Source organism: Anopheles nili, chromosome 2 (assembly GCF_943737925.1).
Source record: "Anopheles nili chromosome 2, idAnoNiliSN_F5_01, whole genome shotgun sequence".
Classification (NCBI taxonomy): domain Eukaryota; kingdom Metazoa; phylum Arthropoda; class Insecta; order Diptera; family Culicidae; genus Anopheles; species Anopheles nili.
The window spans coordinates 76,280,948-76,295,978 of NC_071291.1; the positions used below are offsets into that span (position 1 = coordinate 76,280,948).

Sequence of the window (15,031 nt, forward strand, 5' to 3'; positions counted from 1 at the left end):
ATCACCACCAGCTGCAAATTACACTTCGCATGTAACGGGCCAGCCCGATGTGTGTAAACAATTATTGATTTACACGCAGCTAATTATGTCGTTTCGTGCGTGGTGCTGAAAATGCCCAGCCCGATGCCAGCTCTCACCTTCCTCACCACGCACCATTTAACGTTCATGATCTGATAACGAGCCATAAAAATGAGCATATCCTCAAACCCGCGACCCGGATGTGAGCCGCACGTGTCCTCCCCATCCGCTTCCGGCTCGATGGGTGTATCGTCATTCGGTTGATTTTTTTATTATTTTTTATGTTTCTGCTCTAAAGAACCCGACAGGAGGTTCGAATGGAAGAATCGGACCGAAATGGCACGGTCCCGGAAGCGTTGGGAAAGGTGAATGAGGTTAGTCGGCAATAAATAGGGGGTCGGGTGAGCGAGTGCTGCGAAATGATGGTGTAATTTGTCTCAACATATCTTCCCTTGACGCGCTCCGTACGGACGTGCGGACGGGTGGCAACCCCCGGTACGCGTTACATATTTCGTACATTTTCGGCATGGTAATCATTTTGCGGGCAACCCTTTTCTGCCTCCCGGGCCAGCCCATCCGACCCACCACCCCCTTGGATCGTCGTTATCGGACGGTGGCACAACAAACATCAGCATTCATATACTCTCCGTTTTACGGCGCCTGGCGCACCATTCTCCTCTAATTGCCGGCCCATTTCCGGATCCGATTTTGGCTGCTTCCACCATCGCTGCTGGCTTCCGTCGAGATGCCGCCACCACCGGTAAATTACTTCTTCCCTCTCGCTCACGAACCGCCCCGAAATTGAGTTAATTTCATTAGGAAAATTTCATAAATTGAATCACCCCCTCGGTTTTCATTTATTTTGATACATTGCCACCGGGCACCGAGCCACTGTGCTGTGGTTCCGGGTGTGCTTCGGGGGGAAGCTTTTGCTGTGGGTTTGCGCGCGTTGTTTTTCTGCACGCCTCCCACGACACGTGCTGCCGGTGTTTGGGTCGTTTTTATTTGACACAAAACTTTGAACTCACGCAACCCACACCCCTTTCCTTTGGGTGCGAGTGCGAGTGCGGGTCAAGAAGGGGTTTGTTTCGGCGAGTCCAGGCAAAACTAGACAGCGTGGATGTGAGAAAAGGCGAGAGAAAGGAGCGTGCGAGTAAGCTGGGAACGAAAAATAAAACAAAAAAGCCCACAAACCCACCGGCTGTCATTATTCATTCCGCACATCGCACATGTGTGCGTCCGCAGGGGAATGTCAGCCAAGCTGCGGCCAGGCTGGTGTTCTTTGGGAGTGAACCTCGCTGGAGCCTACCGTCTAGAGCTGCGGCCAAATTATGTCGTCAGTGCCGGTGTGAAGACAAACTCTTCGCGTGACAGATGTGTGGGTGTGTGTCTGTGTGCGAGTTGTGGAAATGCGTGTGTTGGATTTCACTTTGCTGCCGAACCGGATTCGTGAATTTCCTCGCTGTTCGTCCCAAAAGGACACTGCCACCGGCACTGGTCGGGAATGAAGCCTCCCTCGGCCAAACACGAGAGATAATTCCGTCGGTAGACTCCACCTGCTGAGCCTCTGGTAAGGGTAGTGCGGTCCAAAAGGCACATTTGCCCCCTCTTTTTTTTCTGCTTCCTTGCTAGCCATTGCTTCTGACCCGGAAAAAAGACGACTCATAACGACTCACATACATTCCGTTCAGACGCGTTCTCTTTGCGATGGTGCAAACCGAACCCGAAACGAGCAGCTTTCGTCATAAATTTTAATTACGTACCACATGTGAGTGGATGTGGGGTTGTGGGAGCGAACCATCCTCTCGGATGGATGAAAGAAGGGTAGGATATAGTTTTAGCATCTCCAAATATCCCACTTCCAGGTCCGGAAAGTGTGTTTCACATTCGTAATTTGTTTTACCCGCCGTTTTATCCGCAGCACGTATTTGGGATGATCACCGGCGCGAATGGGGACGGTTTAAGTTACGCCAGGTATGGTTCTGGCGGGCGTTTGATGCATTGTTTAGCTTTAGCTCGTCACACAATGTATGCGCATGTCGATTTTAAGACAGCTTTCCTCACGAAAACCCATTCAAAAAATACACCACAAAAGCCGTCTTGCTAGGACTACCGTTCAGAATTTAAAATTACACCCCTCTTCTTCGCAAAGAACCTTGAAAAGAGATAAACCGTTTTGGGAGCTCCGGCAGTACGTTTACTTTCCCTTTCAACACGGTCTTTGTCTACATCCTGGCCTACTGGGGCTGCGAATAAAGGCTCGTTATAAATAACACACATTGTATGGCGCACTCAACGCCTACTGCGACCGGGTCGGAATGCATTGTGGGACGGATGCACCAGGAAGGCAGGTACAGCCATTAGTATCAAGGACTCCATTTGTGTCCTACCGCTAGTTACCTGTCATTAAAACCGAAACAATGCCGGACGGAAACCAGTTGCTGCCAGGGCTTTCAGCTGCCGTACCATGAGCTACTTGCTAGTATTTGTTTGCCGTACGTGTGGGGTTTGATTTGCAGAAGAATCGGAGGACTGCAAAAGTTTAGCTCCAGAAGAACATAATTAGATGTGTTCATCAAGCTGCACTGCACAGCTGGCTTGCATTTTGGGTGAGTTTAAGTTGTTTCGAGATTGCGATGACGAAAAGTTTGTCATGAATTATGATAAATATAATTACTAAATTGCACACCCCAGTGAGAGCGAAATAAGTTTGTTGCAGTTTTGCTACTACTCATGCGCCTGATATATCAGATGGAACAACGTAAGGCATGTCCTGAACGGACGACTAAATCATTTCACCGTGTTCTGTAGGCTGTTGCTCTTGACCTCAGCAGAAAATATTCAAATCAATTCTGCTGCCGTGTTTATCGGCAAGAGAACCGACATAACATTCCGGTACGCTTTCACCCGAAATTGTAACGAATGTACCGGGTTGAGCATGCAGCACGCTTACCTATCTGCAATCTCATTCCATTTTAAGCCAACCTCACTCTACGCCCGAGCTTTCAAATTGTCGATAGTGCTAGCTATTCGGGTGTGTAATTGAGTGTTTGTTTGTGGGCTTGTGTTCAGTTTCACGCCCCTTTTCACACCCCTTCCAGACAGCCTTGTCTCTTCCGGACGAGGGAGCCCGTCTTCGTTGCTTGGTCTCGTTCCCTCTCGCTTAGAAAAGTTGTGAAAAGGGGTTGTGAAAGATTAATCCTTCGTTTTTCTTTGCAATCCTTTGCGATGACCTCTCGCATACATCACAACCTTCCTGGGCACCGTATGGTCAGCAGGTTCGGACCGACGTGTGACATGAATGAATCCGATAAACGGATGCCAGGGTCCCAGGGCCGAAGTAAAAGCGCTTTCCCTACACATCTGCCTTGCTGACACCGTTCGGATAGAGAAGGCTTTTGAGGAAGTCTACAAGATTCACTCATCCATTCCCACCCGGGATCACTGTGTAAACCGGGGCCATCCCAGACAGGACCAGAAAATCCAGACCAGCAGATACTCCCGAGAGCGGCTTTCAAGAGCTCCAACTTTATCAGGAACCCTTTCTCCATTTCCGGTCACTTTGCTGCGATAACAACTGTATCCTTTCTCAGTCGCATGGTGGTCGTCGAGGAACGCCGGAAGGATCGCAGGGAGTGGTCAGTGCTATTTGCTTAAGTCGATTTTCTCCCTCTGCATAATCGTCATTCGAGAGCGCCCGAATGTAGGCAACTCGTGGTACGTCACAGGATCGCAACGCGAGTCCTGGAGTCTCCGGTGACATGGTACGAAGGGCGGGCTTTTGGTATTTGCTAAGTACATCTGTTTGTTGCCACTGTTTGGGGGAAGGATTTGCTCGAACTTTCCACCCATGCTGTCACGGGATTTCCACCAGGGCAGTTCGTTCATCGATGGCCCCGTAGGGTGGTTCACCGACACGTCACGCTATAAACCCGGCGGTGGGTCGAAGGAATCGTGACTTACCAACAACAGCCCTTTGCAAAGCCCCCCTGAAGATAAAACATGCGCCCATTTCGTTCGTTTCAGTGAGTGGAAGGTGGTTTGCTAGTTCATTTATATTTCATCTGATTTGATATGTGAACTTTTTGGCAGATGACTAAGCCATAGCGTGCGTAAAAGTGTGTTCCATCGCCCACCACGGACGGTTAGTCGAGGGCTCGCTCCACTAGGGACCCTCTCGGTGGACAGATGCAAGCTTGTCGTGTCATACCGTCCAACCGGATTGCGAGTATTCCTTCGTCTATGTCGTCTTCCCGGTTGGCTTCCTTCTGCGCAGAACGCCGGTCCAACAGCGCCGAAGTAATGTTTATTTATGTTGAAATACATGTTTTATTTGTGCCGAGCAAATAGCAATAGTTTTGTTGCAGCTCGTACGGACGTCGTTCACCTTCACGGGTACCACCGCGAAATGAAGCCTAGACACGACGCTAGGCCGTTGTCCATCGCAGGGCTGTACTGCTTTGCTCCGTCAGGACGACTCATCGTAAGTCATTCGAAAGGAAATTGCGCTACGTTTGCCTTGCTGCCCTACGATTGAATTGAATTTCAAGCCGCTTGAGCTCGAGCTCTGGAGCCGAAGCTACCTGCATCAAAGATGTCCCCATCGTGTGTGCTGCCTCGGTTCGATGCACTGGTGTGCGAGAGCTCGTGCTTTAGGATGTATGAATTATTTCCAATATCCTACCTCCGGGTGGAGGTATGCTTTTCTTATTGAATTTTTAGTTCACCGATACGAGCCTCGTTCCGTGAAATGGGATTCTTTTCCCAGGCAGAATTCTTTAATTTCGTCTCTGTTTTCCTCCCCCGGGTCCTTCACGATAAGCATCCTGGCGCGTACTCTTCCAGCACGTTGTTGTTGGAAAATACTACGATCGAGAGAGGCATCTGGGTGATGAAACCTCTCGTTGACCGGTTGAGGACAAATGGAGTGGCAAAACTAATGGAATGATCTCTTCCACTTATACAAGACTAAGCCATGCATCAGGCCTACTTCGGAGGTAGCCGGAATGAATGTCGAACATGAATTCTAAGAACAAACTGTAATTGATCAAATGCCCCACACCAGTTGCAATGATTGATATTTGATATTTATCCGGTATCTGGCAATATTTAGCACATCTTGGATGTGTACTGGCAGGTATGGAGTGCTAGTTGTCATAAACGATTGGAACGTGCATGCTACGCTCGGATTGAGTATTAGTTTATAACGTTATGCTAAATTTTCAATAATGTAATAGACACTACATTCAAAACCCGTATAAAATTTTCTAATCTAGTAACCACAGCAAATGCAATTCATCGGACAGTTAAGAATCGAGCAACTATTCCCAACCTGGTCTTGTGGCTATGACGATTTTTGTGCCTTAAGATTGACGGAAGTCATTGTCGTAGTTCCATTCTAGAGCATTTCCAGTTGGGCGGGTTACCGCTTATCGTGAGTTGACACGCAAATGCCACCGTCAGAATCACTTCACGTATGGCAACGCGCGTTCTACCAAGTGCATTCGCATCCGAATGTGAATGGGCTCCAAAGGGATGTGTGTGTGTGTTTTTTTGTTGTTGTTATGACCCTGCGAAAGCTCTCTTCCCGCTTTCCTTGCGCCCTCAAAACACCCTGGAACACGAGGAGTCCACCGGAAATGTGTTAAAACGTTAAATTAGAAAAGTTTCCTACTTCTAATTATTCGCCCGGTTCGAGACTCGCATATTATCACGACACCGGCGTACGGCCCCGGATAGTTGTGTGAATGAGCTCGACGACAAACCGAAATAGTTTGACGCTTTTCTGCCCGTCCGCTCAGTTTTCCGGTTTCCGGTGAGTCGTTTTGTGTGGCCCCTTCCGGTCGCCGGTCCGGGCGGTGGATTCGGTTTCGTACTAAACCGAACCGACCCGATCGTTTTGTTGTTCTGGCGGTTGTTTTGGGGTTTTGGCCCGCTGGTCGTTCGGGAGTCACTTTCGCAGAACTTTCGCAGCTACTTCCGGCAGGCTGTGGCGTGGTTTCTAGCGCAAGAGGCAACATCGGTGGCAGCATGTGGTCCTGCCACAACTTCAGCTGCATCCGACCGGAGCGTTCTGCGGTTTTGGGCCAGCGCCACACCCCGGATAAAGGACGACCGACCGCTCACCAGAGTGCCTCTATTAGCGATGAGAATTGTGGTGTGGGTTCATAATTCGCCTGCTGGTGAATCGAGGGGATAATAATCCGGCACTGGCCCAGGGCTTTGACCGTGAAAAGCTGCACAAGGCGCTTGCCCTGTAGGTTACAACTGGACGGTGCATACGGAGAATTCACCTGCGGTGCCACATTCGCATATGCTGGCCGTCGGGGAGTTCCTTGTTATCTGCCGTGGCGCCAAAGGAGCAGAGGAATCATTTTCGCACCTTACACGTACACGCATACGAAGCAAACTTTTCGTAATAGCTCCCCTATGAGGAGTTGTATCGGGCTTCGTGGAAGCAATTGAAATAAACTTTAACCCTTTGCTCGGAGATAACCTCGATACTGATCATTTTGATAGTAGAACCGTCAACCAAGAAACGTCATAAAAGACTATTATCAAGAAAACTGTGTGCATCCAATCTTGAGCATATATGTATTTCTCCTGTACATATTTCTAGATCGAGCTTTTGAATATGCAACATCATGCGCACGATTACGTAGGCGATAGCGAAGTTATTGAACTAGAAATAAAAAAAAATCTTTTTCAAGCACACTCCCTGATAAACAGTTGGCTATTTATTTCAGGCCACCAAGCATGGCTTTTGAATCGTTTCCACACCACTTGCGAGATAAGTCCAAATAATCCCCGCTTTAAAGTCAATTTATCAGCCCACCTCGGTCGGCAATGAAGCGTAAAAGTGATTACACCCGAGCGTAGGGCCATTCCCTTCCCAGTGACGAGATGCCAGCACCGATCGGATCGGATCGCAGCACAGGTTAACGAGACAAGATGCACCGGCGGCCAGCGTTCGTTTGCCGATTGTCCATCAAGCGAGGACGTCCATGCGGAACGAGAGAGAAAAAGAGAGCAATAGGAAATGCCGTGTCCTCTGGCCGGCTTACAACTAAAGTAAACGAAAAGTGACCGATGAAATCGATACTTGCTCCCGAAAATCTCCACCAGCACGGCACGTGCACAAGCGGGACGTGATTACGGTCGCCGGTTAAAATTGACCAAACCGACACGACCGTCACGAAGCCACCCCTAAAGGACGAACGTTTTGTCTTCCCATCCCACGGGGTGGACCAAAACGAGCTGCTAGATTCAATGAATATATTTTGCGGAAGATGATGCACACCCGGAAACCCAGAGTCCGGGGGTTTGAGTTGGCTACTCACGGGCAAAGTTTATCCAGCTCCTCCTTCTTGGTAACGAACGACAGCTCCGATGTAGTGGACAGAACTTGCAGGGGTCTCGTGCACTGTACCAGCTCCTCCTGCCCACAGTCCTCGGTTATGACCTGCCGCACGAGCGCTGAAAGAGAAAAAAGGGGAGTCGAAATGAGGCAGGTCAGTGGCAGGTGACTGGTTGAAAGAAGACGGAAACGTATCTCTTCAAACGCTGCACCGATGCACCGATGATCGAGACACGCAAGGATGAGTGCATTTTTTTTTGTTCTCACGAGCTACCCGTGTGAGCGATTAGGACAATTTCAATCATGATACGGCGGTGGAACGATGCGCCCGGTCGAGTCCTTCGGTCTCGTGTCCCTAATCCGGTTCCGGTTGGTTGCAAAACTGATGACCCCGTCAAGAAACGCCCTCCTGTGTGGGTCGGTGCATCGGGAGTTTGCACGGTGTGGCATGGGCTGTAGCGCTTTTTGCGCTTCATCGAGCAGTTCTGTGGTGGCCGTTTCATGCGATGACCGAAATCCCTGGACTGGGAATCGTGCCCCGGACGCTGGTCGAATCATGAGCAGAACTCCCGGTGGCGATTCCGATCGACCGTTAACATTGATAGGTTAATCGGCTGGTGGCTTAGTAAGCGAATTCGGTTCCACCATTTTTGCGGGCACCCGGACGCTCGGAGGACCTGCAAGGGATTAGGACGTCGACCGAGTGACCGGTGTGTATGTGTGTGACATAGGAGATATTAATCTCCCACAGCACGGATATCCCGAGGGACACGTGCATTCCTTTACCGGTTTCGAATATCGAGAGCATTTAAACGCCTTGTCGGTAAGTGAGTAAAGAGTTAAAAAGCTGTTTAATGAAAAGCTTACAAAGCTTATCCATGGAAAAAAGCTCTCGGTATAGTTTTGCGTAAATTGCATAACTTTACTGACATAACTTCTCCCACCGCCAGCCGGTCTGTGACCGATTGCAAGCCAACAGAAGTGGCTAGACGTGCTAGACAATTTACTACGCCGCACTCAACGTTCACTAATCTCTTCCATTATTTAGCCTAACGCCATTTCAATCAATCTGCCCGTCTAACTCCACGCAAGAAGTACGTCTCAATTAAGTCCATCTCGGGCATGCGGGCTTGCCAGTAGTTAGCCGACAATTCAACGGGAAGATATCTATGCTCCCATCCGATCCAGGACGACGCCACCCTTATGCTACCATGCCAGCAAAGCCTTTACACCGTACAACCCAAAGCTCCCGGTGCCGTTAAGGGCTATAATAATTATCGTCCGAAATTCCAAGAACCCTCGTCCGTGCGTGATTCATCGCCCAGTGCCCGGACGGACGTAATTGATTTCGAACTAAAATTTAATGCGCCCGGGATTAGAGCCACCAGTGCCGGAGAGTTCGGGACGATGCGTGCCACCACTAATGGTGGTGTGGAAGGTCTGCACCATTGCGCGGGATGATATTTAAATGCGATTATCCCAGCCGGAAACAAAGTTTCGATCCATTTTAGATTGCCCCTCGCGTGAATTAGCCGATTGCGATCGGGACGTTTATTCCCTTTTGTCGAGGTGGGCCGACCACAAAGGGTTTAGGTGCGAAAAAATGAACAGTGCTTTTATGGGGATATACGTTATCTAGATACTGGTGCAGTTTTCAATTTATTTATATGGATTTCATCAATGCCAGCACTGCAGGTAGCATTTTATGTCGAGTAAATTTGGGCTAAAATATCTCTTCTGGCATCACGGAAACACCGTTCTGCTGAACGTGAACCCGGCAGAGCTCTGTGATTGCAAAATGAGGATTTTATTCGAATTTTAATTTTCCATATAAACGGCAGAAGGCAACACATAATCACGTAAAATGTATGCATTTTATATGCAAGTGTCTGCAACTCGTGAAACCTGACAGTTCCAGGGAAATCATCTAATGGCATCCACTCCCAGAATAACCACGCAACACGTTAGAAAAAAGCGGCCCCAAAAAGGGCACGCTGATTTGATCGTGAAATTTTATCATAAAAATAATTCAACCCTTTCAGGCTGGTCCTTAAGCCATCCTGTCGTGAAAACCATAGCGTTTTAATCGACCTACGATGCTCCGTTTTGCAGCAGCTGCATTCAACTGGTGTCTCATTATCCTGTGACCCGTACGTACTTAGTGAACAGCACGAACGGTACTTGGCGCTCTTGGACGTCCTTGTGCGACCGTATGTCAAACCGTACCACCCGATTCGATTCCGGACTCTCTCTCGCGGAAACCAGCCCGGAAGCTTTCCACAGCCACGCCCCGGCCAGTGTCGGTGATGGGAAATAAATTAATTCATTTAATTATGTATTCATTTTTCGTACACCCGGTGGCCCGTGCCGAACCCGTGGCTTTAGGTTTCCGGTTCGATCGAGGTCCGCCCTCACTAAGCGTCCGCATCCGGAGTATTTAGCGTGTCCCTCGATCGTGTCGGTAAGCCGTCCGTTGTTGTCACGGTACGACTAATTACCGGAAGATTATGAACTCCAATCCGGTTGGCAACACACAACCGGCCACAACCAACGGGACGGGTTGGGTCGTGTTTGGAGTGAAAATTTCCACGAGGGTCAGGGAAAACTCTGTGCTCATAGAGCACGCATTTTCCATCTCGAACCCACGCGGCGAGTGATTTTAATTACGGCCCACCCTGAGGCTACAGGGAAACTGCTTAGCACATAAAATTTGTCGGTTCGACTGCAACGTGCACGTGGTTTCGTTGTTACCGAGGGTTGATCCGCGCATAAGTAGCCGGTGGGGACGAGCCGTCCCAAAAGCGCCGCTGATAGCGGACCCTAAAATAAACGCCAATACGTTACGCTGGCTTCGTGAATAATTGGGAAATGCATCGGTCAAGTTGGCACTCGGTTTGGTGTTAATCCGCTGGGCGGCAAACTGACATACCGTGGTGCAATCGGTGCACTTACAAATATGCTCCGTTGCGTTCCGGTTGTTCCTGGAAGCTCAAAAACTAGCCAAAAACGATGATTATGACGTAACTGATGGTGGATTTACTTTTGCCCGACATAAATTCATCGCTCATCGATGTTGTTCGAGGGTTAGATAAATCAAGAGTTACTTGTTGTCCAAAATTGTAAGAGCTTCTATCGAGCTTTGTTAAGGATCGGTGAAATTGTATTGATATTAAATACCATACGCATGGTGAACATATATACTAGCTCGGAACCAATCGACTGTTCAATTGCCCAACATTTTGCTCTCCAAAGGCGAGCCTAAAACAAAAACAAAAAGAAACACAATAACCCTCACAATTTATGCACCAGCCAACAAAGTGAGCAATCAAAATCAACCTGATGAACGTCCGAGTCAACACGCTTTCTAAACAAAAACAACCCACAAATGAAGTACCACAACCCGAATACCTTTTTTCCTCTTTTCGAACATTCTATTAACTACTTTAGCCATCTACCTTTTTTTCTCTATTTCACATCCCCTCCTTTCGCCGATCATCAACGGACGCACATTTGAGGTTGGCAAATTATCCAGACAGTCTCCTCTAGTTTTTTTATTTGGTTTTGCTCCACCCACCCCATGTTTGGCTTGTAGTTAAATTAAGCTAGCGAGTGCCCGTGATCGATTCACTGCAACTTCCTCTTTATTTGTCCGCCCGCGTGGGAGAAACGGTACGATCCGTCCTGCCGGTTGAGCTCGGGTGAATTTTAATTAAATGTGCAGCAGAGTGCAGCGTGGCGTTCCGATCTTGTTTTTTCTCTCATTTCCACCGTTTCGCTTCACTTGTATCCGTTTTCCTCCTGCGTATTGTTGCTGCCGTTGATGTTCGTTCGCTCCGGTGCTTTTATGCTTCACCGGTTGTGCTGGTGGAACGGTGGGAAAACTGGCAGGAAATATTGCAATCACAACTGCACTATATTTGGACCCGCTTTGCCAGCACACGCTCACGTAGCGAAACGGACCCCGAACTGGGTGGTTTCGGATTGCGCATCTGTCTTCCAGCCACCTATCCGGTTCGGGGTGAATAAGGGTGGCCCTCGCGTTAGCCATAATTGTCCGCAACTATTCGCCGGCTACATCCCTTCATCCCTTTGCTCCGACCGTGGTCTTCTGGTGCCCGCTTTCAACCTCCGTGTCTCGGCCATCGCTGGGTTCGGGGTCTTTTGTTTTAAAATTTTATTTGATTATTTAACAACAGATGAAATCGTTAATGAATAACGAGCTCCGACGCCGGGGAGAGCACGCACGCACCAGGTGCCGTGCGGTTTGCGGAGCCGAGGTAAAAGGGCAAAAGGGAAATTATCGAAAGGAGCGGCTGACCCGGGGACAATGTGCCAGCGAGCGGCGGTTTATGAGCCAGTGGGGGCCGGTTCTCTCAATCCACTGGTCAGGCAACATTCGCCATCGTCGGTTGTTTTCGCCGGTTCCGGGAGCTGACGGTGATGGCCGATGGTGTGGGGGTGAAATTATTTTACGTGCACAAGGTGCATCCGAAACTCGGCACGCGGGATCGTGCTCGCCGGGTTTAATGTGTTTCACGGGTGCCTGCGCGACACGGTTTCGAGTAGAGGGTCGGTTAAAGCCACAAGACGACAAAAAAAGGATATCACAAGGGCAAATGATGCGAAGCTTGTTGAGCGCCATTTTCACGGACGCTGTGGACGATTTTTTTGGGACCGGGAACGATGGAAACGAAATAAAGATGGAATGAAGCGCCATTATACTTGATTGAAAAGGGACTGATATAATTAAAACACGTGACAAAACTTGTCAATTTTCCATAGCCATACGGGGGGTTTTATGACAAGTATAAACGCCATTTTTAGTCAAATTTGTCACAACAAATTTTGAGAGCGCTTCTCATTCAACCGTTCTACGCTCAACCCGGTTCGAGAACTACTGCGTTTACTTTAATTTGAACACTATTCGAGCGGTTTTGCGATTCACACGGCACACGGCTTTATATCAAGCGACCGAGCGACGGATAAAGCTCGTGGTTCCAACCGAAAACCCGCGTCCTTTCACGTCCCGCTGGCGCGCATAAATTGAAAAACAGAACATTGTGGCAATCGCCCTCGCGCGTGTAAGTATGATTGCTTTATGCAGCTTCAACGAGCGCCCCACAAAAGAGGGGAGCCACCCAAAGGCTCCCGGTGGGAAACGGTTTTAATTGATTTCGTTAACAAGATCCCCCGAACGGGTGCGTGTGCCGATGTGTCCTGTGGCCACAGCCCTAAATGGGAGCCCTGGGCTGTCCACCGTCATCCGATTAGCGCAGGCTGCCCGCATTGGCCGCCGCGTTCGCTGCACAAGTTCGTTAGGCGTCGACCTCAGTATATTAGCTTCGGTGTTGCGGTTCCCTTCGGCTGCAGTGGGCTCGCGTGGGTGAGCTGGTCTCCTCGTCCAACCGCTTTCGGCGAGTTCGATTTGCGACGCTCTCAAAAACAGCCACCATAGCACGGAGCTTTGCAGACCTGCACACGGTGTATGTGTACTTTCCAGACTTGTTTTTTTCTCCTTTGCCACCAACCAACTCGGAGCCCCGGTACCGGGCCGAAAACGAGTCCCAAAATCCCCGGGACATGTAAATAAATGTAATTTGCCGAAATCGGCCCCCCGGGAGGTGAGATAAGCGTGATGCGGAACCCGGAACTCGCCGCCTCGGGATGCTGATGCACTTTCCGTACCGACGGCATGTTCAATGCACGGATAATGGTGCGCGTGGTGGTGTGATCGTTCAAAGGACAGTAAATAGGAGCAGTTTTTTTTTGCTGTTGTTGCGAGAAAAATGAGTATGTTAAAGGAAAACTCGGGTGGATCATATGGACCACATATTTCAGCTAGCGTTTTCATTTCTTGCTCCAATTCTTTGTACGAACGGTCGCAAGCTTAGTGATGCTAACTAGATCGGGTAGTCAAAAGAATTTTCAAGCATTATCCCTAAGGACAGATTGGGGAATACCGAAGGATTCATCATGCTTTGTTAGCGTCGTGCGTGTTTTTTCATTGCAGTTGCAATGCTTTGCATGCATCATTGATGTGTAATTTCTAAATGGTATTGTCTCGTTCTACTTCAACACTCTACGCCGCACTGATCAAAGCTCAATCTTTCCCGTACATTCTGATTCCAATCTGTGTGATTAATAGTGCAACGGACGGATCATCATCACCTGCTCGAGCTGGGAGTTGCAAGGAAAAGGATTTTTGTGAATTCAAAAATCCCTTGGCTCGCCCCGGGACAAGTCACCGGAGAAACGGATCACAAATAACGCGCCACGTGTATTCGCACCACGGTACTTACCTGCCATAGTGACAAGCGCTAGATGAAAGACACTGCCGTTGCTAATATTCACGCTCCGCCTAATCCTCATCCTGTAGCGCCGTGTGCCGTGTGATGAGTCCTTCGTGTCCTTCGGGCCAAATGGGGCCTCTGTCAGGCTCGCACCGTACGTGATATCGAGAGTGGAGGATTCGGTTTCGTCCCAAGTTTGCTTACCTCTTTTTCTTCTTCTCACGTCAGCGAGAAAGAGAGAGAGAGTGGGAAATGTCCTTTTTTGCTTGTTCGTAAATGCTTCAAATTTAATTCTCGCTTTCTTCTGCTTAGTTAGCGTTTCCGGTCAACTTTGGTGACCCTGCCTGTTTGGGTGGAAATATCAACCGCTTTTACCACTGTAAGTGACCCTGTAAAGGAGTGCTGTGTGGGTGTGTTACATATGCTCCACGGTGTCTTTATTCGTCCTTATGTTCCTCGGATGACCAAGAATGCAGCTACAAAAAAAGCAAACTCCCTCAAGCCGGAGAACTTTTCGTGGCGTCTACTTGCGTCGAGGTCGTTTTTTTTTCTCTTCTCTAGGTCGTCTCCGTTTGCTTTGGGGGTTTTGTCGCCAGGATTCTCGAGGGCCTCTGGATCGTTTTTTCGTTCTCTTTCTCTTTCTCTCTCTCTCTATCTGCTCCTTCTCGCCGCACGCCTTTGCGGTTAGCCTCGACTGGCGCCACTTGGGTGGCTCGGGTGTGGAGGTTTATTTTTCCGACGATTTACTCCGCCTTTCGTGGAAAATGCTCGGCTCCCTCCCAGCGGCAATGGAAGGCGTGAGAGGTGTTTTTCGGTCGGAAGAATATTCGGGGTATTTGCTTTGAAGCCGGGTCTCCCACGCGGTAGTGTGAGGGCGATCGAGAAGTAGTAGTAGGAGAGCAAAAACCTACGCAAGCACTGCCGCGGGATGTTTATTGTTTGCTGCCGTCTGTAACCTGTTGAGCGGAGGAGGGAGAAAAAAGTGTTAGGAAAAAAATATGACCTAGTCGGAATTTTGGGTTGATTTATTCGGCGTGACGACGCAGAGGGAGTTTACCCTCAACCGGCCGTTCTAGGTGGGCTCCATTTTATGTTATTATTTTAAATAATTTTGTAACGATTTAAGATCAAACGATATAGAGAAAAAGAGAAAGTGAGTCCCTTCTTTAAATGACCTTTTGGCGCGATGCGAAAGAGTGCAGTAAAATGAAAATTCTTTTACGTCCGGAAATTCTCGTCCTTCCGGACAACTCTTTCGGTGCTGCTCATTGCCAAACCGACAGATGGAAGATAATTGAAACGAAAAAGTTTGTGCGCTTTGATGTTGAAGCCGGCCCAATTGGAGCCTCCGGAAACGCCTCGCGTT

At 49.0% G+C, this 15,031-nt stretch overlaps 1 protein-coding gene across 1 annotated transcript in view; it reads right to left on the reverse strand.

Annotated features, from left to right (window-relative positions):
• The window catches only part of LOC128730727 (uncharacterized), a 34,822-nt gene extending 21,022 nt beyond the window's left edge, over positions 1–13,800 (reverse strand). The window contains exons 1-2 of the mRNA XM_053823805.1: positions 13,675–13,800; positions 7,359–7,494 (exon numbers count right to left, since the gene is read on the reverse strand). Of these exons, the coding sequence (XP_053679780.1) occupies positions 7,359–7,494; positions 13,675–13,744 (206 nt within the window). The 5' untranslated portion in view covers positions 13,745–13,800. The remainder of the gene's footprint in view (positions 1–7,358; positions 7,495–13,674) is intronic.
• Positions 13,801–15,031: the final 1,231 nt, after the last annotated feature.